The following is a 26,546-nucleotide window of genomic DNA, read 5'->3' on the forward strand; positions in this document are numbered from 1 at the left end:
TATCTATCTATCTATCTATCTATCTATCTATCTATCTATCTATCTATTTCATCTATCTATTGTGCAAATATGCCTGGGAAGGGCCACAGCCATTAAGTTCCTGACACTTTAGTGTAAGTTGATCAGATACCCTTATCTAGTTACCAGGACAGGCTAAGTAAGATGGCAGCTATAGGCTGCTAGAATGGGGCCTGGGTAGGGAAGCACAAAACAGGAGAAGACGTAAAGAAGAGAGAGGCATGGAAGCCACACTATGCTTACTTTATAATTTACCGAAGTTGAACCAGGATCCTATGATCCCTTTTAAGGTAATAGGCCACTGGGGACTCATTTCCCCATCGCAAACTGTGCAGCCCTCCCCATCCTTCATACACAACATGTTTATGTCAACAAAGCCTGTTGCCTTAGGGGGTTGGGTTGTACCTACCAGGGAGTATGTGTGTGTTGACCTATGTTTGTGTACTGCATCTAGTCTCAGTAGTGACAACTGGAGGGGGTGGGGGAAACAGAGAGGTCACTGTGGGCTGAGTTTGAGAGGCAGCACACTGTCCGGACCCCAGCTGTCCCTGCACATAAAGCACCGTCCGTTCAAAGAGCCTGGAAGGTGTCTCCTTTCACCACTCTGAGAATTTAAACCTTCCCCTAGTCAAACCTCCACTTTCCCCTGTCTCCAGGCCAGTTCTGTTCCCTTCCCCTGGGCAGGCAGTTACCTAGTCCAATGAAGAAAATTAACCCTCTGCCTCCATCTAGGCAGACTTTGCCTTCAGTCTCAATGCCATAATAAAAGGAACAAATGCTTCAAAGTGCTTTCTTAAAAGGCTGTGGGAAGAGAAGAGAAAAACACAATTAGTCCTAAGATTATAGATTAAAAGTTAGAAGGGACCAAGCTTGGAGAGACTGAGTAATTTGTCTAAGGTTATAATGGTAGTAAGTGACAGAGGCAGGATTCGAACCCAGATCCTCTGAATCCAGTTCCAGGCTTCTTGCCACTATACTATGCCATAGGTTCTTCCTGGATAACCATGGGCAAGTCATTTTCCCTCCCTAGGCCTCAGTTTCATCATCTTTAAAATCAAGAGATTTGACTCTACAGATGGTCTATGAAGTCCTTTTCAGTTTAGAAAACCTATGTTTTGGTTTTTTTTCCTAACTTAATTCAGTCTTGCCCACTAAATGGCACCTCAATACTACTGAGGAGAATCAGAAACCTGAAGAATGTTGGAGCCAAGTCTGGGAAGGAAAGACTTGTTCCTTGTTTTTATTCCTCAGTGGATAAAGTATTGGCCCTGGAGTCAGGAAGACCTGAGTTCAAATCCAGCCCCAGACATTTACTAGCTGTGTGACCCTGGACAAGTCCCTTCACCTCTATTTGTCTCAGTTCCTCATCTGTAAAATGGGCATAATACAGGCACATAACACTCACTAGCTGTGTTACCCTGGGCAAGTCACTTAACCCCATTGCCTCATCAAAAAAAAAAATGGGCATAATAATAATAGCCCCCTACTTCCCAGGTTGTGAGGATCAAATGAGATAATTGTAAAGTGCTTAGCACAATACCTGCCATATAATAAGAGCTATGTAAAGGTTAGTTATTATTATTGTTGTTATTGTTATTATCATTATTATCCAGCCTCAGACACTTACTAACTTTGTGACCCTGGGCAAGTAATTTAATCTCTGCCTGCTTCAATTTCCTCAACAATAAAATGAGAATAATAATATTACTTACCTCCCAGGATAGTTATGAGGATCAAAAGAGAAATAATTGTAAAGCACTTAGTCCAGTGCCTGGTACACCATGCTATATAAATATTAGCTATTATTATTGTTGTTGTTGTTGTTGCTGTTATCCAGACTCATACACTTACTGACTGTGTGACCCTGGACAAGTCACTTAACCGCTGCCGGCCTCAATTTCCTCACCTATAAAATGGATATAATAATAGTACCTACCTTCCAGGGGTGCTGTGAAGATAAAAGAAGAACATATTTGTAAAGCACTTGGCATAGTGCCTAGCAGTAGGTGCCTAAAGAATGCTTATTTCCTTCCGTCCTACCCTCTATCACCCTTGCATCTTAATTTCTTTCTGTAACCCAATGTCCTATGGCTCCTTCACCTTTGTAGGGCCTATTCCCCATGGATTGTGATCCTATCCTTCCTCATATCTTTCTAGACTGTTCCCTTCCTCCCCCATTCCTCAGATTCACAGTCAAAAGCACCCAATTCCTGTAGTACTCTCTCATTCACTCTCTTTCTCTCTCTCTCTGTCTCTCTGTCTCTCTCTCCCCCCTTTCTCTTTCTCTGTCTCTCTGTCTCTTTATCTCTCTCTCTGTCTCATTCTCTTTTCACTGATTCATTGTGAGAATCTCTCCTCTTCTCAAGGTATACCTTGAGTCATTTGACTCTTCTGATCAAAACCCTGCAAAATCTATTATCTGTGCAGTAAAATTTAAGCTTCTTTCCCTGTCATTCAAGGCCCCTCAATATCTGGTATCATCTCACCTCTCCCAACTTTTTCTCATACTATTCCCATTCACCTAATCTACAATTATGGCCAAATTGCACCCTTTGCCATCTCACATACAAATACACATACATACATGTATGCCTATATGTGTATATATATGCATACCTACATTTCCCACCTGTGTGCTTCTGCTCACACTATTGCCTACCTGAATGCCCTCAACCCTGCTCTCCACTTGTTTAAAGTGTCCTCAACCTTTATATCCCTGCTAGGCATTAGATAGTATAGTGAATCGATTACTGGTCTTGGAAGACCTGATTTCAAATTAGCCTCAGATGATTACTAGCTGTGTGATCCTGGGCAAGTCATTTAATCTCTATGTACTTCAGTTTCCTCACCTATAAAATGGGAATAATAATAGCACTTACCTCCCAGGGTTGTTGTGAGGAAAAAAAATATATTTGTAAAGCACTTTGCAAACCTTAAAGTGCTAGCTTATCATCATTATAACCACCATCATCATTATTAAAATGGTCTTTCTTCTAAGAAGTCTTTCTAATTGCTGCTTGGTAATTGATTATTCTAACCACTTCACATAGCACTTTTGACTTCCCTGATTTACATATCATGCATTATTTTGTAGAATATTTATCTCTTGTTATGTGCCAAAATTCTCATTAGACCATAAGCTAAAATAATATGGGGATCTGTCCTGTCTAAACTTTTTTTATATTCCTCAGTGTCTAGTTTTTAGCACAGTTGGTTCTAAAAAGATGTTTATTGTGAATTCCTTCCTCTCTGAAGCTTTTCATTTGACCTTTCTCATACCTTCCCGGGACAGAGTGGATGAATATAAGATAAGGTAAGGCAAGGCAAAGGCTGAAACATGTCTGAGGATTCTCTTAGCCAAGGATGTTACTGTGGGCCCTTTAAATCCATTGAGAATTGGGGAGGGGGCCCTAGTGGGGAGTTCACTGCCCTAGAAGGAGCTCAGTAGCAGCTGGAGGGGGAGGAGCCAGGTCTCTGGCACTGAATTCCCCAGATTAACTGGAACACTTTGAGGTGGGGTGGGGGTTAGGGAAAATGCCCTGGGTTGGGCATGATAGCTAGGGAATCTAGCCCCCCTCCAAGGGGAGTCAAAAATAACTAGTGAGGGTCAAAGGGACCTCCAGGAATGGATTTGGTGAAGGGAGGAGGAGAATGGTGGTGGTAAAGGAAGCTATCACTCATCAGGGGAAGGCGTTTGGCTCAAAGCCACTCTCCTAAATGTCAGAGGGAACAGGGCTGGGTTGAAAAGAGAGGAACAGAGAACCTAGACTGGGTTACTTGCAGAGGGCTTTCAGAGGTCCAAGAGGTATAAAAAAAGATTCCTCTACCACCATCTCACCTTTGCCCAAATCACTTGACTTTCCCGGCTCATTCTCAAAGAGTGAGGATGTTGGAAATATAGACCAAACTGTCAGTAACCAGAGCCTGCAAGAAGGTAGTGGGGAGGTGGAGAGTAGAAAGGAGGACCTCTTAATGCCTTCTCATCTTTTACTTTGGTCCCTTTCAGACAAGGGGCCATCTCCAGTTGTCCTAATCTATATCCAGCCACTGGACCCAGATGGAAAGGGAGGCTGGTGACTTTGCACAGCCCTTCCTCACTTAAATCCATTTCATTGAATGTCATGGCATCACCTCCCTGATGTCATGATCCTCTTCAAAAACAAAGGACAAACAACAACTCTTTCAGATCACCCCTTGTAAGAGTAGGAAGGACTCTATACATATCGGAGGTAGGAAAACTGAAGCCAAGATTGATTAAACAGTTAGTCTGAGGTCCAGATCTATGTCAAAGGTTAAATTGTAGACATGAACCCAGATTTTCTCACTTCCAAACCATGGCTACCTCCACATATCCAAAACCTAGGAAGCTATGATAAAAAGAAAAAAGATTCCCCAAAAGTGAAAAGTCAGATATGGTAAAAATGAATCCAGTCATTTTAGGAGCCAAGTCTAAGAGGATTGTCTGAGGCTCACTCAGAGAGCTTGTGACTTGTCCAGGGTCAGACAGCTAGTAAGTATCCAAGACTGGGTTTGAATCCAAATCTGGCCAACTGTCCACTATGCTTCTCTGTGAATTGAAATGAATCTCAAATATAAGCAACACCCTAGCACACAGACGTAGATGTGATGTAGATATCTTTTTTGCTTCCTTCCTATTCCACTTTTTCCAAAAACAAAAACATATTTTTAAAAAAAAGCACCTTAAAGAGCTACAGAAATGCTATACTGTTATATTATCATTAGTATTATATTATTGCTATTATTATTATTATAAGTAATAATAACAAAAGGCTTAAAGATTTCATACCAGACAAATATGGGGTAGGGAGTGTTGCAGGGCCCAAGCATGGGATCTGCTCCACGATTCTCTAGAAATGTCCTGTTCAAGGCAAATTCAAATTCATTATACAGGGTGTCCCAAAAGCCTTGGTGTAGTGTTAAGCTTTAATTGCTTAATAGCTATTAGACTTTAATAGCTTACAATTGCACTAAGATTTATGAGACTCCTTGTATATAAATATTTTATATCTCTTTGACCATGATAAAGACATACTTGGTTATATATTTTGTTTTCTCACTGTTTTCTATCTCTTTGCTCATCCCTGGTCTAAAATCACCACCACCCACCAATCAATTAATCAATTAAACTATGTTCACTAATAATTCTGGCACTGTTAGCACCTCTACAGGGTGTATGTGCATCCTACCCCCAGTTCATTCCCCAAAACACCCTTGAGACACACAAGATTGTGTTCCTATTTGTCTCCAAATGTATTTATATCTGCACAAGAATGTTTGAAGATACCTCTGGCCAAGTAATCCTTACCCCTCTTACCTCACTGGCTTGAGACCACCCTAAAATGTCCCTGACCAGATTCACACCCTGCCCTCTTTAGGCCAGCTTGGGATTCCTTTGCCAGACCCTGAGCATTGGAGCCATATTTGAAAATATCCCACTTTGAAGATTTTTCTCAGGTTTTAGAAGTAAGGAGACTTGGTACTATGGGGAAATGAAATTGCTATGTGACTTTCAATTAAATAAACATAGATAAATTAGCATCTGTTAATTTTGAATCAATAGCTCTGGCACTGACTTTTTCCCATTCTGAAGCCCCTATTCCACCGTTTTACTGAACTTTGACCTAGCCTATTCCCAAATCTCTCCCCCATCCTGATCCTGCCCAACTTCTCATCAGAAAGACCTTTTATCCCTATTAGAGGACCCAATGACCCCAATCTAAATTTTTAGGAGACACTGGTCACTCCACCACCACTTCTACCCACCCAAGATGGGGTTGTGGGAGCAGGGAGTTGATGAATATAAGCATAATGCTGGAGTAGAGCAAGGTAGTGAGTGGGATGAGGGAGGCATCGGAGAGAGGAAGGCCAGGGCATCTGACCTGCCAACTTTCTGTCTCTACCTACTGATAAATAGGGGATTCCAATGGCCAAGATTTTCCACTCCCCCCACTGCAACATATTCGTCACTCAATTAAAAAAAGAGTGGGGGAGGGAAGGCACTGGTTATAAGGCCTGTGCCACAGAGGGGCCGGGGACGTTGAGCTCAGAGAGCCCCAGATCTCTCCTGTTATTCTCAGCCTGATTTAGCTGTTGACAGCTGCTGCCCACCAGCCCAGCTAGCTCCCTGTCAGCGGCCTGGCCAACCCCCAAGCCCCAGACTCTTCGGTGCGGTGACTTCTACAGCCCACCCCCAAATGGCTGAGAAAGAACAGGCTGCTGTTGCTCCTCAAAATGGAGAGGGGGACTCTGAGAACCTGGATGACCCTGAGAAATTGAAGGAGCTGATCGAGTTACCGCCCTTTGAGATTGTCACAGGGTAAGAGACAGGTTGTTGGCTACTCTTCTCTGGGTGAGGTAGGAGGAAGATTTTCCGGATGAGTGTGAGGCCTTGGGAAAGGTGGTGGAGGCTGACCAGAGTTGAGAAGGGGAGAATTAGGGAGGAATTGGCTAGACTGTGCCCTGAAATTAGGGTTGGAATGTAGACATTAAATCCAGACTAAGGCATAAGTGTTTTTAATATGTCCATTTTGGGATGTTAGGACATCAGCCTTGAGAGATAAGGGGCTTCTTTGTGTCCTTGCTACTAATAATAACACATTTATATAGTCTTCAAGGTTTACTAAGAATTTATTTCACAAGTGTCTGAGGTAGCAATCTCAAATCAGGTAAGACTCCTCCAGAGAGTTATTTGCTGGGGTCAGGTTTGGTTGGTATTTTTGTCTGTTTTATTTTTAATCCTTTTAAAGGATTCAAGAGAGAAAGGAATAGCAGAGGCTTGGAAACTACTATCTCTAATCTTGGCAGGGAGGTGGGGCAGTGAATGAACAGAGAGAGAGAGAAAGAGAAACATTTCAACAGGGCCCCATTTAAAGTTGTCCCCTTCCCTGTTTGCTGAGCTCTAATCTCTGAAGAGAAGATTCCACAACAGGAATTGAATGAGAGCTAGTTTCTTCCTATAAATCTTTTGTGAATTTCCCCAAGGGAGAGAAGAAGTGATCCATGAGCCCCATGAGCAAGGAGCTAGTACATAGTCCAGGTCAGAGAAGCCAGGACAGTGAGATAAGGGCACACAGTATGAAGCATAGGGACATTCCGGTCAGGTGGGAGGTGGAGGTTATTGGATCCAATTCTGCCTAAGCAAAGTGGGCTTCCTGGACAAGAGGAAGTAGGTTCAGGTAAAAGGAACAGGGCAGAAGAGGGGCTGTGTTCTGCATCCATTTGGGCCCCGTTGACTTGTCCAGAACATGCCTACTCCATATAGAACTCCAAGAAATTCCCTTCATTTCCTCTCTTCCTTAGCCCTCTAACTATAGCTACTGCCAAATTGCTAGACAGAGAGAGCAAGACAGGGGTCTTTGAAGAGCTGAGCTCAGCTGTACCTGACCCCCAAATCCTTCCCCACACCTCAATATCTCTCACTGTCACTTGGAGAGAACAGCAGCGAGCTCTCTACTTGCCCCTTAAATCTTTCCCCCATTCCTCAATGTCTCCCTCTGAGATTGGGGAGAAGAGCAGTGCTCAAAGATGAGTGGGCACCACAGTCTCAGAGATGGTGGGCAAAACACAAGCACAGTAGCTTCCAGGGGCAGGAAAACCTTACTCGGGTAGGTGGGGGGGGGATTCATCCTGAATCCTGAGAGGAAGAACAGCCCCCAAGTTTGTGCTGCCCTGTGCCCACTCACATAATCTCACCCTTATCCTGGGATTAGGGGAGCAGCTGGGGCCAGACAGGTCCAGGGACAGAGAAAGCTCTGGTGCAGCCTGGCCAAGAGATCCCCACCCAGCCCCCCTTAGATCTTTAACTGAGCCTCCCCTCTACCACTGATACCCCTGAATGAAAGAAATAAAAAGAACAGCTAAGGGTCATTGGTGAGTGGGGTGGGGGAGGTGAAGGAACATTAAGAGGCTTTCCTACTATCCAAGCACCTTATTGTATACAACCCTAGGCCGTACACACATATGTCCCTGCCACTGCAATGGAAAGAAGTTTCCTAGCCTATGGATATGACCAAGCACTGACACCTCTTCTGTGATTTGCACACTCCAAAGATAAGCGATTCTTAGTGACAGACAAGTCCCTCAAGAGCGTGAAGTTCACATTTAACCTTTGTGTAACCCCAGTGTTCCCCATTGGAAAAAAAAAAAAAGCAAAAAGCATCTTGCCTTCCATTTCCACACCTCACATCCCCAGTCTAGGGGGAAAGGGAAGCTGTCATTGCAGACTTGCAATAATGAAAAGCTAGAAATCTGTAGCAGAGAGAATAGAAAGCTCTGAATTGAACAGTGAGAAACCCTACGTGTTTCCTTTCCACACTCCAGACAAACAAGCAACAGATGTAGGAATTTGTCCCCTGGGGCCCCTCTGGGTCAACCAGCTCTGAGATAGCCTGTAGGTGTCACTGTCCATCTGTCCTGGGAGGTATGAAGAGGAGGGGATGTTTGTACCCCTCCTCACTTGTCAACCTCTGTGTCACTGAGGTCAGCAAGCTCCCAAGTCAAAGGCGACTCTTCAGGTCAGACCCCTTGAGGGGCCTCTGGGATTTAGGACTTGATTTGGCAGATTAGCTCAGAGTACTTCATACCCTGTGACTTCTTGGTGGCAGAAGAAGGGAGGGAGGGAAAGAAAAGAAGGTAGGGATGGGAAAGAGGATAGGAAGGAAGATGCAGAAGAAAGAGAGAAAAAAAAACACCTTTTTTTGCCTGTAGAGTTCCTGTCTTCAACCCAGAGACTGACAGGATGCATACAAAAGACACAGACCAAGAACTTTTATAAAATAATGTGAAAAAAATTTCAAGGACCACCCCGCAGGGGTGGAATAGAATAATACGGAGAAGTGGCAGGGTAGAGGAAAGATTAAATGCATTTACAGATGAGTTGGTACCTCCAGAAGAGGGAGAATCTGTCTTTTGATGCTCACCCCATAAGCCCCCCACCACCTTCTCAGCCCCTGAGCCAGATGAGCCAGAAGGTAACAAGTATGAAGCCTTGGAGGCAGAAGGCTGGAAATATAGGCATGTTTTAGAGAACTGAAAAGTTCCCCTGGGGGTGTGGGGTGGGAGTGGTACTATAGACCTGAGTACCACAAAGCTTTGGGCTTCTGGAGAACCAGAGCTTGGTAGAGAATTTCTACCTGGTCCATTGAGTTTTGCTGTCGCCTCTGAACACAGTGGGGCAACTAGATGGTATGCTGGATAAAGCTCTGGGCCTGAAGTCAGAAAGACTCCTCTCCCTGAGTTCAAATGTGACCTCAGACACTTCCTAGCTGTGTGACCCTAAGCAAGTCACTTAACCCTGTTTGCCTCAGTTCCTCATCTGTATACGCTGGAGAAGGAAACGGCAATCCACTCCAGTATCTTTGCCAAGAAAACCCCAAATGGGGTCATAAAGAGTCAGATATGACTGAACACAGTACAACTGAGGGGAGTACCAGAGATAAAGTCCATGGTTGTGCGTTCCCCTTCTGTAGGTTACACGATTGGTAGGCATGCCTCTCCACAACTTTCACCCCAAAGTAATGTACATCATACATCTTTGGGGTGTGTGTGTGTGTAAGTGTATGTGTCTACCTGAAGAAAGCTGACATCAGCAAATGAAAGCAGCAACCCTAGCAATCTCCTTAGTCATGATGCATCAGCAAAAATGAGAGAAAGGTTACAGAGGAAGTGAAGTATCCTGGTCATAATCACAAATTCCAAATGCCCTTTGGGCTCCTGGAGCACATTAAAGGGATGGCCCAGAAGGAAGAAGAAATATCCAGCTGACTCCATCCAGCCTTGATTCTATGGCAAAGTCCTGGTCCTTTGGATCTAAAAGGAGGTGACACAGAAGTAGGTGAGTGGTGACAGCTGGAAAGCTTCCTGGGAAGGAGACATAGATATACAGCAGGCTTGGGCCTCCCATCTTCTTGATTAGGGACACCAGAGAGGTTCCCTTCTCAAGAAGGAGGACCTGTGCATGAGACAATGTTGCCACAAAGGGAAAAAGGGAGGGAATACACATTCATGTAGCACCTACTATGTGCCAGGCACTGTGCTAAGAACTTTTTTCAAATATTACTTCATTTGCTCTTCACAACAACCCTGTGAGGTGGGTGTTATTATTATTCCCATTTTACAGTTGAGGAAACTGAGGCAGACAGCGGTAAAGTGATTTGCCCAGAATCACACAGCTAGTAAGTGCCTGAGGCTGGATTGGAACTCAGGTCTTCCTAAGTCCAGGCCCACTGCCCTACCAGTTACCTCTAACAGGAGATGATCTTGACATCAAAGCACCAGGCTGTTTGACTGACTGAGTGATTACTAAGGTTCCTTCTAAATCGAAGTTCTACTCTGCTATACTGATTTCACAAGGCCATGGAGTATACTCACCCCACTTCAGAGAACCTTCCCGGGTTCCTTTTTGTTCTGGATAGAAGTAGTTAGGGAACAATCTACATTTTTCGTTACCCCAGGAGATGAGGAAGTGAGGGGTTCTTTTCCATGACAGAGGAAACTGGGCCCCTCAGTTACATGAATCCTGATTCTCACCCTAGACTGATTGTTTGGCCTCCTTCATGAAAGGATTATTGAGCAGGGGCAGAAGTAAGCAGAAACTTAGAGAAAAGGGGAGGACACAGGCATTTACCTTCACTGTAATATAAGGATATCTCACCTCCAGTGCTGGACACCAACATCTTCCCTCCAAAATCCCCAGAGAGGCAGTCAAGCAGGCAGTGGGGCAAGAGGCCACGGGAAAGCACAGATGGGTCAGGTCGCCTCCCTCCATAGCAAAGCTCACCTTCTCCAAGGAAAGGTCAAGGGATCATGGGATTTTAGAGTCTAAAAAAGACCTCAGAAACTTTAGAGATTATCTAGTCCAGGGGTGGGGAACCTGTGGACTCAAGGCCACATGTGGCCTTCTAGGTCCTTGGATGTGGCCTTTTGACTGAGTCCAAGTTTTACAGAACAAATCCTTTATTAAGGGGATTTGCTCTGTGAAGTTTGGATTCAGTCAAAGGGCCACACTGGAGGACCTAGAGGGCCGCACTGGAGGACCTAGAGGGACACACTGGAGGACCTAGAGGGCCGCATGTGGCCTCCAGGCCACGGGTTCCCTACCCCTAATCTAGTCCAACCTACTCTTTTTACAAATGAGGAAGTAGAGGCCCTTAGAAGGGAAGTGACCAGAGTACAGTCATACAGGTGACAAGTAATGGAGCTAGGAGTGAAACCCAAAGCTTCCAGCTTCCAAATCCAGTGTTCTGATGTTGTGAGGCTAAAATGAGGTATTTGTAAAGTTCTTAGCACAGTGCCTGGCACATAACAGGCACTTAAGAAATGTTCATTCTCTCCCTTGTTCTGTTTTCTTTCCAATTCCTGGTCTCTGAGGTCTCCAGGGTTTTCTAAACTTCCACCGGCATAATCTTCCTGAATGGTTATCAGTCAATAAACATTTATTAAGCACCTACTATGTACTAGGCACTGACCTAAGCACTAGAGATGCAAAGAAAGGTCAAGACAATTCCTGTTCTTAAGAATCTCACAGTTTAATGGAGAAGACAACATGCAAACAACCATGTACAATCAAACTATATGTAAGCTGGAAATAACCAACAGAGGGAAGGCATTAGAATTGAAGGGGGATTCCTGTAGAAGGTGGGATTTTATCTGTAACATGAAGGAAGCCAAGAGGCAGAGATGAGGATGGAGAACATTCCAGCCATGGGAATAGCCAATGAAAAGGCCCAGAGCTGGAAGATAGATTATCTTATTCAAATAACTGCAAGGAGGGCGGTGTCATTGGATCAAAGCAGACATAGAAAGAAAGAGGTATAAGAAGGTTTAAGAAGACCAGAAGGGGTCGAGGGCAGCTTATGAAGGGCTTTGGGCTTTGAGTGACAGAGTATTTTACAATTGATCCTGAAGGTGATTTTAGAATTTATCAAGTAGGTGTGACGAGGTCAGCTCTGAGCCTTACGAAAGTCATTTTGACAACTGAGGTGAGTGGGGAGAGATTTGAGGCAGGACCCTCTCCCTCTCCCAGTCTCACTCTAAGGTCTTAGACAATTGGCAAGGATAATTTTGTCTCATTCTCTCCAAACCTGGACTGCCCTGTGGGCTAATGGAGATATATTTACTAGGACAAGCATCCTCCTTCCCTCCATGGCTCATCTAAAAGAGCAGCTGGCAGAGGTGATCCTTTACAAGGAAAGAAAGCAAGCTTAAGATGCCTCCCAGGCTCTCACTTGGAACATACATACGCTCTTACAAATACGTACAAGTTCTTTAAATCTCTCACAAGCATCTTCCCCTGATGATGGGGAGGGACAGGAGAAGAGAGAGAAGGGGAAACTGGAAAGAAAAGAAAAAAAACAACAAGATAATATTTGTAAAGCACTTAGCACAGTGCCTGGCACATAGCAGGCACTTAATAAATGTTGATTTCTTTCCTCCCCTCTGTTTTGGGAGCAAATCTAGTGGAGGCATTAAGGGGATGGAGAGAAAAAGAGAGAGTTGAAACTAGGTAACTTTCAATGATCCATGTGTAACTTGGGGATTTTCTTCCTGCCACAAATGTTTAATCCCACTGCCACCCATGTTTCTGTGTGGCAAGTAACCTCTGTTACTCCCAACATGCTGGTATGTGCTCCTAGGAAGTGGTGCCTTAAGGAATGTGCCCTTCCCCAATCTCTCCTCCCTTTCAGTCCTCCCCAATATATCGTATTTATCATATTATAGAACCTAATTTATCATATTTTAGCTTCTTTTGGAGTTATCTGGATACATGCTGTACACCATTCTAAGGCAAAGGCCAACTTTGTATCCTTCCAAGGGCCTAGTACAATGACAAATACTGCTGAAGTGGAAGGAGGGCTGAATCTGGAGCCTAAATAACCTGGATTCAAATCCCAGCTCAGCTACTTACTAGTTATGTGAACTTAGACAAGTAACTTTATCTCTGGGACTCAATTTCCTCATCTGTAAAATGAGGGCATTGAACTAGACCTTTAAGATCTCTCCTAAGATTGGAAAAAGATGTTTTATTTATTCACGTGTCCCCTTCCACCACAGAATAACACAACCCTCAAATTTTGAGGACATGTTTTGATTATCAAGAGCAACTGGTTATCATAGCTGGAGGTACTATATAAGATTGATCAGAACACTTTTGTTGTTGAGTCATTTCAGTCTTGTCTGACTCTTCATAACCCCATTTTGGGGCTTTTTGGCAAAGATACTGGAGTGGTTTGCCATTTGCTTTTCCAGGTCATTTTACAGATGAGGAACTGAGGCAAACAGGTTAAGTGACTTGCCCAGGGTCATACAGCTAGTAAGTGTCTGAGGCCAGATTTGAACTCAGATCTTCCTGACTCCAGGCATGGCGCTCTATCACTGCACCACCTTGATGCCCCACCTCAAAACACTAGCCTGTCTATATCACAGAATTTCAGAACTGAAAAGGACATGAGAAGTCATTTAGTTTGGCTCGTATGTGACCAAGAAGCCTCTTTTACAAAGCATCTGACAAGCAGCCATCCAGCTTTCCATCCTAGATTCTATTTGTTCAAAGTAAATAGAAGAGTGCCTAAAGAATTGTTTAAGAGTGTCAAGTTCTCCTGACTAAGCAGTGAGGTGGTGCAGTGGATAAAGCACTAGTTTGGGAATCAGGAAGACTCATCTTCATGAGTTCAAATCTGGCCTCAGACACTTCCTAACTGTGTGACCCAAAGCAAGTCACTTTACCCTGTTTGCCTCAGTTTCCTCATCTGTAAAATCAACTGGAGAAGGAAATGGCAAACCACTCCAGTACCTCTGCCAAGAAAACCCCAAATAGGGTCACAAAGAGTAGGACATGACTGAACAACGACAACAGGGGAGAATCATACTCTTGGTTGCAGCATCCTAGGACACTAGATTCATAACATCAGCATCAGCAGCTGGTAAAGTTTCTCATAACAATTCCTTCCTTTATCCCTTCCTTCTCTCTCTCTCATACCCATCTCTTCCTCCTCTGCACTCAGTATTTTAGAAGTAAAATATGTGCTGAAAGGGTTTGCATAAGTAAATGTGAAAATTAGGTAGAGAATTCTACTACTACTGCAAAGAAAGAAATATATATACTGTTGGATTATCTGTGTCACTGCTTTCTTCTGTTAGGAGGAAATAATTGAGACCATTATATTACGACTAAAAAAAAAATCACCCAATAGAGGGGAGCTCCTTAACCTTTTGTTATGTCATGAGCTTCTTGGAAATTTGATGAAACCTGTGGACCCTTTCTCAGAACAATATTTTTAAATGCATAAAATAAAATACATAGGATTACAAAGGAAACCAATTACATTGAAATGAAGATAAATTTATTCTCCCATTCAAAATCATAGACCACTTGAAATCTATCCACAAGACCTCTTGAGGATCCCAGATTAAGAACCTCTTCTATAGGGAAACTTTAGTACCCCTTTCAGACATTTTAGCTGTCTTTCTGACCTGTTTCCATCTCCCCAATGTTGACCTCCAGAACCTGGATGCCTTGGTTTCAAGAGAAGCCCCTAATTAGATGGTGAACTTTCTTTATGTCACTAGCATTTAGTACAGTGCCTGGCATGTAGTAGACATTTAATAAATGTTTATTGACTGACGGTAGGCAGCATCTCTTTCACCCTTCATGTTCCTTTGGTCAAGATACCCCAAGAAAAGCCAAGCTGTCCTAGCTTCCCAGCCCTCAGGAGAATCAAGGGTCAAGACTTCTATGATTTGTTCTTCTTTTGAAATAGTTTCCTCTGTAGCAACATCTGGTATAGCGCACTCACTAAGCAGGAGAGGAGTCTGATGCTGGAGTGAGGAGTAAATTGGGTATTAATAGAGGGCTGACCTTTTCTTCTCTCCTCTGGTTTCTGGTTTCTCTGGGTTCCTTCCTTGTGCTCAGGGAAGCTAGGTTTCAGCATTCCAGTAGAGTAGAGGGCTCTTTTCAAGCTGGGCACCTCATCTCTAGATCTAGCATCTAGTACCAGGCTGGAACAAATTAGCTTTCTCTGCTTGAGAATTTTATCTGGCAAAATCTTTGGGATGGAAGAAAGTCAAAGTGATAGGGAACTCTGCAAGTTCTATTAATTTAGTCATGAATAATTTACAAAACATTTGTGCATTTAACACTTGCTTTGGCTAAATCCTCTAAACTCTGCAGGAAATACCTGCAGGACTTGTGAAAGCACAGCCACTCATCCTGTTAAGGGATTTACTCAATTACTGAGATTGCTCTGACCTGCACTGGGGGGTGGAATGAGGGGAAATTATGTCAAAGAAGAAGCAAAATGCAAATGAAGAGTAAGTTAGAGTTAAAGCAAAAAATACAATGCCTTTTCCACTCTCCATATTCCTCTCTTACATATACTATATACACACAGGTATTTTACATGTACATTAAATATAGTGTATGTAATATAGAATAGATATGCATGTTCTATAAACATTATATATATGTTTTGTAGTTTGTCCTTCGTTCTCAAAGAGGACCAATAATAGTAAGAGGGTAATGTCATGATTAGCAAGTGAATTGGATATGAATGGGACAGAGCTGAGCAGAGTCAGCAGCCTTGCTCTCTCCTCCAGAGTTATCAAAGTACAGTACCAAGACAAAGGTCAAGACTGTAGATGGCCCAGGATTCAATGGATGACCTTGGTCTTCCTAAATTAAGGTCCTTCCCAGGTCTTGGTTTGTCTGAGGCCGTGCCCATTCAATGACTAAGGGCTGCATAAGAATTGAGACAAATGATGGTTCAATTTACCACCATGAAGATATCAATCTGGGAAGGGAAGACCCTCAGAATTTCTGGCTAGAACGGAAAACAATTGCTATTTACACTTATCCTAAGCCATCAAAATCTAAACAATGAGCTACCAGGCTTGAGTTAGGGCTATTATTGGCAATTCAATGAAAGCCAGAGTGATTTGGGTTTTAAGGTGGAGTCACTAGCTCCATTTAAATCATAATGGGCTTTTAAAAGCCTGTCTTTTCAGAGCTACATTTCAAGAAATTGAAAATGAAAATCACTCAGGACAAAAAAGTGAATTGTCCAAACCTTTTTTTGGGGAAAAAAAAGAATAAAATAAATAAATGAATGATGTGATGAAGAATAAATAGCAGCATTCCCCAACTTCTGCTCAAATAATATACACATTAATGTAAAAAAAAAATAACATTATGTGTATATGTTAACATTATATGTATATGTTAATTACAAAGAGTATATATTTATGTATTTTACATAGTATATAATATGCATAATATATTCTAATATACATGTTGTGTGTGTGCATACATGTGTCTGTGTATGTATATATGTAAACAGTTCACATTTCTGTACTATTATAAGGTTTACAAAGTGACCTCCCACAATAGCCTTATGAGGTAGGGTAGTGCAAATATTATTTCCCCCATTTTGCTTATAATTCTACAATTAACACTGTGAACATTAAAACCAGGGCTTAAATCTAGGTCATTATCTCTCTTCCCATAAACCCATTCTTCTTCCAGACTTTCTTACCACTATACAGGGCTCCACCACCTTTTTAGCCAGCCAGCTTCAGTAAGCTCAGAGTAAATCTTGACTCAGTTTCCTTGGTTCAGCTCACATTTCTGATAAACTGACAAATCTTGCAATTTCTTTCTCTCCATTTCTCATACACACCCTCTCTCACAAACATAGCCATCACCCTTGTCCATATCCTCATCATTTCTCACCTAGACAAAGACCTGCTAATTGAACGCCCTGCCTCAAGCCTCTCCCTACTCCAACCCATCCTCCATACCAATAGTGTCAAACATTCTACTTGTAGACTGCCTGTTGCCCAAAATACACCCAACTGTCTTTACCAGATTAAAGTGTAATTGAGAGATATTTAAAAAAATAAATAAAAATCAATGAAACATAAATAATATTACATTTTAAAACTATGTCAATATGTAGTCCACAGGGATCCTTATATGTAGTTTAGTGGCCTCCATTTCAATTAGAGTTTGATACCAGTGCTCCACACTGCTGCCAGAGTCATCTGCCTAAAGCCTATCCGACCACGTCACCTCACCCCTACCCCCACCCCACCCTGACCAACTCCTACTCAAGAAATTCCAATGGTTCTCTATTACCAGTAAGATTATATATAAACTCTGCTGTTTTGGAACTTAAAGGTCTTCACAGTCTGGCTGGCCCCTTGCTGTCTTTCCAGTCTTTGAAGTCATTAACTTTTTACTCTACAAACCCCATAGTCCAGCCACATGGGCCTATGTGCTATTCCTCCCATCTCCTATTTCTATGCCTTTGCCCTGGCTGTGGCCCCTGCTAGAAATGATCTATTTTCTAACCTCTGATTCTTAGATTCCTTAGCTTTCTTTAAGACTCAGTTCACGTGCCACCTCCTCCAGGAAGACTTTTCTGGTCTCAAGCTACTAGTGACCTCTGTGCTTTAAAGCTACCTTCCATCTACTCTGTCTTATATGCACTGATTTGTATATGATGTCTCCCCCATTATAATGTAAGCTTCATGAGAGCAGGGACTGTTTTTGCTTTTTCTTTGTATCCCCAGCACTTAGCACTCTTGCCCCAACACACAGTAAACATTTAATAAATACTTGTTGGGTAATAGTCTCAGTTATCTTTCCACTTTGCTATGCTAACTGTCACACAGATAACACCCATTTGATAAAAAACCTTGTTAACAATTTATATATTGCCTTAAGTTTTACAAAGCACTCTATATAACATTATCTCATTTGATCTTCATAACAACTCTGAGAACCAGGCATTATAGGTATCAATGTCCCCATCTTACAGATGAGGAAATGAAGGTTCAGAGGAGTTGTGACTTGCCAGCAGTCACAAGGTTAGTGTCAAAGGCAGGATTGGAACCCAGTTCTTTGCTGATTCCAAGTCAAGCACTCTGCTTATTAGACTACACCATTTGATAAGCACAGTAAATCCCTAAAAGAGCTCTATTTGAGGTCTAAGAAGAAAAGAATTGCTAGCCACCAGTGGGGTTCAGGGAAAATTTCAAAGAAAAGTTGGATTGTGATTTCAACAGAGGGAGGTAAGAGAAGAGGGGCAGGGGTAGAGAAGGCCGTGAACATAGGCATGGAGGCAGGACAGCACAAGGAGACTGAGCTAGAGAGTAACTTACATAGAAGTTAAAGAAAGCAAGGGTAGAAAAAATAGACTGGTGCCAGTTTATGGAGAACATTGAGTGGGAGGCCAAGCAGATTCTATTCTATTCGTGTAGGGAGTCACTGATAGATTTTGAGGAGGAATGATAGCATTAGATTTGTCCATAAGTTAACCTGACAGCCCCAGTAGATTGATGGGAGGGAGAAGGAGCAGGACAGGAGGAAGAGTTGAAATGGGAAGATCTGTAAGGAAGCTATTGTTATCAGCCAGTTGGGAGGTAATGAGGGACTAAGGTAGTGGTAGTGAATAGAAAGTAGAGAAGCAAGAGAGATTATAGCCTTTTGGAATTAGTTTGGAGATCTGCTTACTTCAAAGTTAAGAAAACATATGTGTTATGGACCTTCCTGGAAATTTTTGCTTAGGGACCCAAACCTTCTGTATATTCTGCTACATGGGACAATGTGTCAAGAGTTATTGCATATCCTCCATGTGGAGAGTCCTATAAAAGCCATTCTGGGGAAACAAGGTTCCTTTCTATAGAGAGTTCCCAGCCTGAGGGGGAAAAGGTTCATAAGCAGAAAACAGATGTAAGACAACGTAGCAAGCAACATGGAAGTGACCTCAAATGAATATTGTCCAACAGAGCAATTAAATGATAAAGGGAGAAAGAATAAAGATATGATCTGGAGTCAAAGGGCTTCAATTAAAATCCTGGCTGTGGCACTTATCACCTGTGTGACACTGGTTAAATAATAGCCTTTCTGGGCCTATCTCCTTATCTGAAAAGTGGGGGGGAGGGTGTGGATTACATGACTCTATGGTTATCTAGTGATCATCTATGGTCCCTTTAAGCTCTAAGTCAGCTCTATGGCTACGAGTAGGATGAGGGTCTTGGGAAGGAGGTTTTCAGATTGGTTTGAAAGGGAACAGATCCATGGTTTGATGGAAAAGAGAGGAAGAATAGGATCATAAAAGCATAGATTTCAAGATGGAAATTATATTACAGGACATCTAATTCACCACCTTAGGTCAGAAATGAGGAACTGGGGTCCAGAGAATGTAAGTGACTTGCCCAAAGTCTTGCTGGTTGTAAGTAGTAGAGTTAAGATTCAAACCCAGGTCCTCTGACCCCAAATCCCCCTCTTTCCATTGTTCCAAAGTTCTTCTATTTAGCTGCCAAGCCTAATGATTCATCTTAGACCTGCTAAAGGGTTGGTAGCTCGGGGTGAGTCTGACCTTGTGCTGTGGTAAAGAGTGGGCTCCAGGACAGGGACCTCATCAGAGTCCCCATTCTTTTGAAATGTTAAGTAAATAATAAACACCTCTGGTCCAGGGACAGAGGGGCTTAGGGAGCTAAGTATAGTGTACTGAGGAATCCCAGGGGCTGGGCCCCCACAGTCATTTATCTCTATAGTGGAAAATTAGCTTGACATGAGGGAACATGGAAACTTGAGTTTCAGTGGGGGAAGGGAGGGCATGGTTTCTACAGGGGGTTATTTAGCTTTCACCCCAGTCTTTGGCATCCATGGCTCATCCCTTAGGTCATCAGTATCTGGGAGCACCAAAGTTTTCCCTGCAGGTTTGCCAGTGGTTTGAGTAATTGCTACTTCAAATTAGGTCACAATAGGATCATGGATTTCAAACTGGAAAGGACCTTAGAGGTCATCTTAGTTCAACCCCCTCATTGTACAAAGGAAGAAACTGAGGCCCAGATACAAATGACTTGTCCACTAATGAGTGATAATTAGTTATCGGCAATGCTGGTACTTGAACCCAGATTCCAAGACTCTCTCCATACTACTGCTTGAAGTCTAAACAATTTAGCCCTTAATTAGATGCTGTCTCATATTGTTCTGTTTCGTGTATGTCTTATCTTCCTTGATTAGATTATAAGCTCCTTGAAGGTAGGAACTGTTTTTCATTCTTCTTTTGCATCCTCCATTGCATCTAGCACAGTTCTGGACATACTGTAGGCACTTCCTCAATAAATATTTTATTAGAGAGGTAGCTGTTTGACTTTGGATAAGTCACTCACAAGGTTGTTAAAAAGTGCAAGTGAGATCAAGTATATTGTCAAGGAATTCTCTTGACTGGGAAGAATGGAACCTCTTAGGAGAGGTGTACCAGTAAATGGAGGATGTAATGATTATGAGTCAAATATAGGAAGTCAAATTAGAAACAAAGAAATTTATTAGCATGCTAAGGAAGGCTACTCTCACTAAAAGAAGCTTCTTAGGTTATAGATCTGGTTTTTATAACCTTTTAGGTCTGCTTAGAGTACACAATCAGCAGCATTTTGTGGCAACTAAGGATAGATTAGAAAAGCATTTCACATAAGGAGAAGTAGAGTAGGGGGGATCAGTTAAGGGAGAAAAGCAAAATCATTGTAATGCAACCAGCAAGATTTATTATAAAAAATATTCTCTGTTCAAGGGAAGGAGACAAGGGGAAGTGACCAAGTACTCTTACAATTGTGAAAGAAGTCCTTTTAGGAAAAAAAAAACTGCAGGATCTCCTATCTAAGGATAAAAAGTAGTTGTTACAACAGTAAATGAGACCATCCACTTTACTGTATCCTTTCTAGTTTATTATATTTCATTTCTCCTTCAGTAGGAGTTAGGAACTTCATAATATTTGGCCACCAGATAGTTCAAGGATTAGTCCATCAAGATATTGCAAAATAACTGTAGTTCCTATTTCCCACCATGATGTAAAGAGTTAAGGTATTTGGATGCAAGGTATTATTTCTATTTTTCATAATAATTAGTAATTATTAATAACAATGATGATGATAACAGAGTTGAATGTTGACTACTTCTGTCCACCAAAGTGATTAAGTAACAGTGATTAGGATAAAAGCAAGGAAAAGGGAAAGATAGGTAAGGAGAATTCTTGCAAGTTTATCTGCAAGACTCATCAAAAGTCACCTCATTTTCTTCTACACCATGTTTAAAAAGAAATGACTGTGGTGGAAGAAGAATGGAGTTCGAAGTGAAAATGGACAATTTACCTGAGGCTTTTGGTAAATGGATGTAAGAGGAGATGGATAAATGAACACTAGTAAGGTAAGAAGAAAATGTAGTTTTGTGAATTCCATACTTATTATATGCCCAGAATTCACCACCTAGAGTCAAGAGAAAATTAGGAATTAGCCCCAGATGGCTTTGGATGGGAGGTTTGTATGGGAGTTTGGTCTGTTTTCTTAGTGGGATAAAACTGTGTACAAACTACACTCATCTCAGCCCCTCATGCTGGGGTCACTCTTGTTGCTTTTCTCATTTGTTGGCGTTTTAGTGAGGGCAGGAATGTGTCCCATTAGTAGGGAATCTGCTGAAAGCTGGGAGGCAGCTTAGATTAGTGAATGGGGTGCTGAGGTCAGAAGGCCTGTATTTGAGTCCAGGATTTGACACACGTAAGTTGTGTAATGTCTGTGCCTCAGTTCAGTCACCTGTAAAATCATAGTTTAATATTTATACTACCCACCTCACAGGGTTGGTATGAGGAAATTGTCTTGCAAACCTTTAAAAAAAATACTGCATAAATGTGCAATTTTATAGTTTCTTTGTCTAATTTGAGGAGTTGTAACATAATATCTCAAGTTTCTTCCAATTCTGAAATCCTATAATTCTTGATTTTTTTGGCCAGGGGGTGCGATGCTGGTTAGCCAGGCTCTCCATGGTATTGATCTTTAGCTGGCTATTCTTCGAAACAAAAATCTCACCCAATGGCCCACCTCATCTCTTTTTCCCCTCTTTTCCCCACCTTTAGGGAACGACTTCCTGTCAATTTCTTTAAGTTTCAATTCAGGAATGTGGAGTACAGCTCTGGGCGGAACAAGACCTTCCTGTGCTATGTGGTGGAAGTCCAGGGCAAGGACGGCCCAGGCCAGATGTCCCGGGGTTACCTGGAGGATGAGCATGCGGCAGCCCATGCAGAAGACGCCTTCTTCAAAACCATCGTGCCCACCTTTGACCCTGCCCTTCGCTACAACGTCACTTGGTATGTCTCCTCCAGCCCCTGCGCAGCCTGTGCTGACCGCATCTCGAGCACTCTGAGCAAAAACAAGAATCTTAGGATGCTCCTCCTGGTGGGTCGTCTCTTCATGTGGGAGGATCCTGAGATCAAGGCTGCCTTGAAGAGGTTGAAGGAAGCGGGATGCAAGCTACGCATCATGAAGCCCCAGGACTTCGAATACGTGTGGCAGAATTTTGTGGAGCAAGAAGAGGGAGAGTCGAAGGCCTTTGTACCCTGGGAGGACATTCAAGAGAACTTCCTTTACTATGAGGAGAAGCTGGCTGAGGTCCTGCACTGAACTGCCTTCACATGTAAGTCTGCCTTCTCCCTTAAGCCTCATCTGGGCCAGGGCTTGGGGAATAGGAACCCATAACCTAGTCCCCTACGACCTTTCCAGTCTCCTTCTTGTACCTCATCCCCCAATGTGTACTCTTCAGTCCAGTAGCACTGGCCTCCTGGCTGTTCCACACATAAGACACTCCATCTCTTAGCTCTGGCCATTCTCTCTGGCTGTCCCCCACACCTGGAATGATTTCCATCTTTCACTCTGACTACCGAACTCCTTGACTTCCTGTAAGTCCCAACTAAAATCCCACCTTCTACAGGAAGTCTTCCTCAACCTTTCTTAATCCTAGTGCCTTCCCCTCTGTTAATTATTTCATTATTATTATACATCATAATATTATTTCCGATTTATAGCTTGCTTTGAATATATTTGTTTGCACGTTGTTTCCCCTATTGGATTTTAATCTCCTTGAGGTCAGGGACTGTCTTCTACCTCTTTTTGTATGCCCAGCACTTAGCACAGAGTCAGGAACATACAAGAAGCTTAACAAATGTTTTTTGAATGAATGAACAGGTAGGAAGGGAGCTCCAGTTGTCCTATGGAGGGCTTTAACTAGGGCACAACTAGTCCTGATGGTATTGGTATGCCTTGGTTGATTTGTGCAAACTGGTCTCATCCCACTATATCTACATATCTTGGTTCCCTTCTCTAAGGACACAATTTCCTCCTCTGTAAATTAGGGGATAGGATTAGATAACCTCTAAGATCTCTTCCATGTCTAAATCTATGATCTCATAATCAAAATAATTTCCCCACACCCCAGGAGATATAGCTGAAGTTGGCTAGGGATCCTAGAGTTGGGACCCAAAGCCCTGGTAGGGTGGGAAGTGCATTTTCTATGGCCAAAAAAAAAAAAAGGGAGGGGGGATATGAGGGCTGAATTTTGTTATTAGAGCAAACATCAGAGAAGGCATTTAAATCCACAGATTACCTTTTTTGTCTCATGTCTATTAAAAACCTGAACCCTTCAAAAGCACACTGCTGCTGCTACCCTTTCATTATTCTTACTTCTCTTTAGCAGGTTTCTCTCCCTTCGAGGAATAATGTTTTAATTTCTAAATAATTTTTCAAGTCCCACAAGAGGTTTGACTTTAATATTTCTTTGGCTTTGGTGTTTCTACACAAACAATTATAAAATTATTTTAAAGGAGATTTATGAATGGCATTTAGATGTATAATGCAAGAATCATTTACTTTTTGTCAAGAAACACCTCAGTAAAAGCCCATGAAAAGGTGCTGAAAGAAAAGGAGCTTGGGATGGCAATAAGCTATGCTCTGCAGGAAATGTGGTTGGTTAAGATGACGTGTTTATCAAACTAGTTGCAGCATCAAGTCAGACCCCTACAGTTGTCAAGAAGAGATTAAAAAAAACTGGAAGAGTAGTTGTGATAGGGAGGATTAGCTATTTAAACAGCCAATTAGGACACAATTAAGGCCAACTTGGCCTCTTGCTGAGGGTGAATTAGATCCTTAACAAAAACAGACTGAGTGCCCTCTGGGAGATTAATGGATCCTTTTCTACACATTTCTGGGTTTGTTCTGCTCTAATTTTCAACCTTAGGAATTCGATGTAATATTCACTGAATCCCTTTGCCAGGCTCTGGGTGGGTGGTCACAATCATCCAACCATTGAGAAAAGGCCTTGGAAGACATCCTGACTTTTATATTACTTTACCTTAGGTATTTATCAGCAGTTCTTTCCCCTATGTCATTCTTCATGTTAGTTTGAGATGTTTTAGGATGCTATCAGTGAGGATGTTTCAGTGTCCAAGATCCAGTGTTTTCTGTGTACCTGATACATACCTTAATGGTAAAATACTCTTTCAAATGATATTTTTAAAAAATCTTGAAACTGCTTAAATTTAGTGGGAAATGCAAATGGAGAGGGATCTGGCCACTAAATAAAATGTTTAAAGGCCTTTAGAAAACTAGGAGAGGGTTTTCAAATTGAGCTGTATTGAATCCACAGCCTGGGGTTTCTACCCTGCTCTCCTCACCAGAAATTGGACCCTTTTACTTGATTTTAAGTTTAAAGCAATTCTCCGGTTTTAGATGGTGCCTTTGACTTCACCATCCAAGTAATTAGAAAAATAAATCCTGAGCCCAGGTGGTCAAGTGGCAATATGTAGGTGGCTGAAGAGTTTGGGAAAGGACAAGTTGGCAGAGTGCTCATAGGATCCCAGTTTGAGATCTTGAAGAGACCCTAGTCCAATCCCCTTTCAAAGATGAAGAAATTGAGATTCTGAGAAGTTAAATGACTTGTCCTGGGTCACACAGCTAGTAAAGTGGCTGAGGCCAAGCCCAGCACCCTATCCACTATACCATGCTGCCCCATTGTTGGGCCTTTTAAAAATATGCTTAGCCAGAAAGTTATTGGTATATGCCTCTGTAAGTATGACAGTGCACACATGGATTATTTATAACAATTTTTAAAACCCTGCTTGTTTTTGCCTTTATCATTCTACAGTTTCTTGGACCTCCTGAGGTCCAATTATTATATGTTCAGGGAATACATGCTAATTTTTTTTTTTTGGCCTAAGAAAACAGTTAAGTTTGCCTCAAAAATAATCACTAAAAGCATTTCAAAATAGATTTTGAGATCACCTTCTGATTATCTGTAACCACCAGGCCATGGCTAATTAGGGGTTTTGGTTATTGGTATAACTAATCAGAAAGTAGGTCTGTGGGTAGAGAGTCTAGGAGAAATAGTCATTCCTAGGTCAGAGAGAAATGATTTTTGAATCCAGAGTAGTTGGAGGTTATTCAAGTTACCAAACATTTAGTGATTAGTCTGTGTAACAGCATTATCTATATTGATTAAAAATGCTCCCTTCTTTTGAGCTGATCCTGTTACTGAAAGGGTAATCATAATTATTAAGTGGTTAAAGGATCAACATGGCTGAACCAATAGTCCTGGAAAACAAGCATCTGTTTCAGCATTGATTTGTTGCAAGTTTCTTACTCGGTTTTGAAAAACACAACAAAATTTTTCATTCAAGATTAGAAATGGCTAACACTGGTTCTCTTTGCATTTTCTATCATAAATATGAGGGGAAGAAAGGAGCTCAGCCAAAAAGCAAACCAGAAATCTCAAGACATTATGAAGGGGATTCAAGGGACTAGCTCTAATGGGAATGGTATTGTTAACTCTGAAAGAAATTCTTATTTTGGACCAGCAGAGTTAGCCTCTAGTAATGTTTTTTCTCTATCTTTTCCCTAGGGCTAGCTTGTCACCTCCAAAAGACATCAGTGACATACACAGCCATCTGGGACATGCCTGTGGCTTCCTAATACCACTTGGAGCCAGACCATATCCAAGTCAACCTCATCAGACAGGCCCCTAACGGACTAAAAATACACTCCCTGTGCTGCAATTAATTTAAGCTGTGCCCCTCTTTGTTAAAGTTGCTCGTGGGTGGGGGGGAGGGAAGTGGGGGCGGGGCAGCAAAAGTGAAAATTTAATTGTTTAGGCAACAGTTATAGTCACTCCCCAAAAGGCTGCATCATAAACCAAATATCCTCAGACCCAAGGTGCACATCTTAGAAATATGTCCAGCAATGTGTTTTGTAATGTTAAGAAACTTTTTTAAAAGAGAAAACCAGTGATCATTATCAAAAGAGAATAATGTTGTGTTTTTTATTTCTCATGCAAACTGATGGAGTTACAAACAGCAGAACACAGCCCATTACAGGGTAGAAACTCAAGTCTGAGGATATGAACCAACTTTTTTTTTTTCTCAACCTGTGATTTCACTGGTGCAGAAAATCCTTCCACAGAGGTAGCTCAGCAATTTGTGTATTTTATTATTAGAGTAATTTAGAGTAAATTTGTGCATTATTATTAGAGTAGCTAAGTGTGGTTAAGTGAATTATTATCTACGGTCATAAAGCTAGTATTTGTGAAGAGGCAGGACTTGAATCCAGGTCTTTCTGACTCTAAGGTCAGCCCTGTCTCCACTACATCACTCTGCCTCTGAATCAGTTCATACTAAAACATAATAGAAGGC

General features: G+C 42.1%; 1 protein-coding gene across 1 annotated transcript; it reads left to right on the plus strand.

The window, feature by feature from the left end:
• Positions 1-6,233: 6,233 nt before the first annotated feature.
• Positions 6,234-25,923, plus strand: LOC114053653 (C->U-editing enzyme APOBEC-2). Its single transcript, XM_027876770.1, has 3 exons — positions 6,234-6,355; positions 21,948-22,504; positions 25,760-25,923. Exons 1-2 carry the CDS (start codon positions 6,234-6,236, stop codon positions 22,489-22,491), a joined length of 666 nt encoding a protein of 221 aa, XP_027732571.1. The 3' UTR covers positions 22,492-22,504; positions 25,760-25,923.
• The last annotated feature ends 623 nt before the right edge of the window (positions 25,924-26,546 follow it).

Source organism: Vombatus ursinus, unplaced genomic scaffold, assembly GCF_900497805.2.
Source record: "Vombatus ursinus unplaced genomic scaffold, bare-nosed wombat genome assembly UNPS02014811.1, whole genome shotgun sequence".
NCBI lineage: Eukaryota > Metazoa > Chordata > Mammalia > Diprotodontia > Vombatidae > Vombatus > Vombatus ursinus.

Excerpts from the sequence above, each read along its gene's own strand:
- LOC114053653 (XM_027876770.1), top strand. The coding sequence starts at position 6,234 with ATGGCTGAGAAAGAACAGGCTGCTGTTGCTCCTCAAAATGGAGAGGGG. Across the intron at positions 6,356-21,947 it reads CCCTTTGAGATTGTCACAGG|GGAACGACTTCCTGTCAATT; the intron begins GTAAGAGACAGG and ends CCCCACCTTTAG.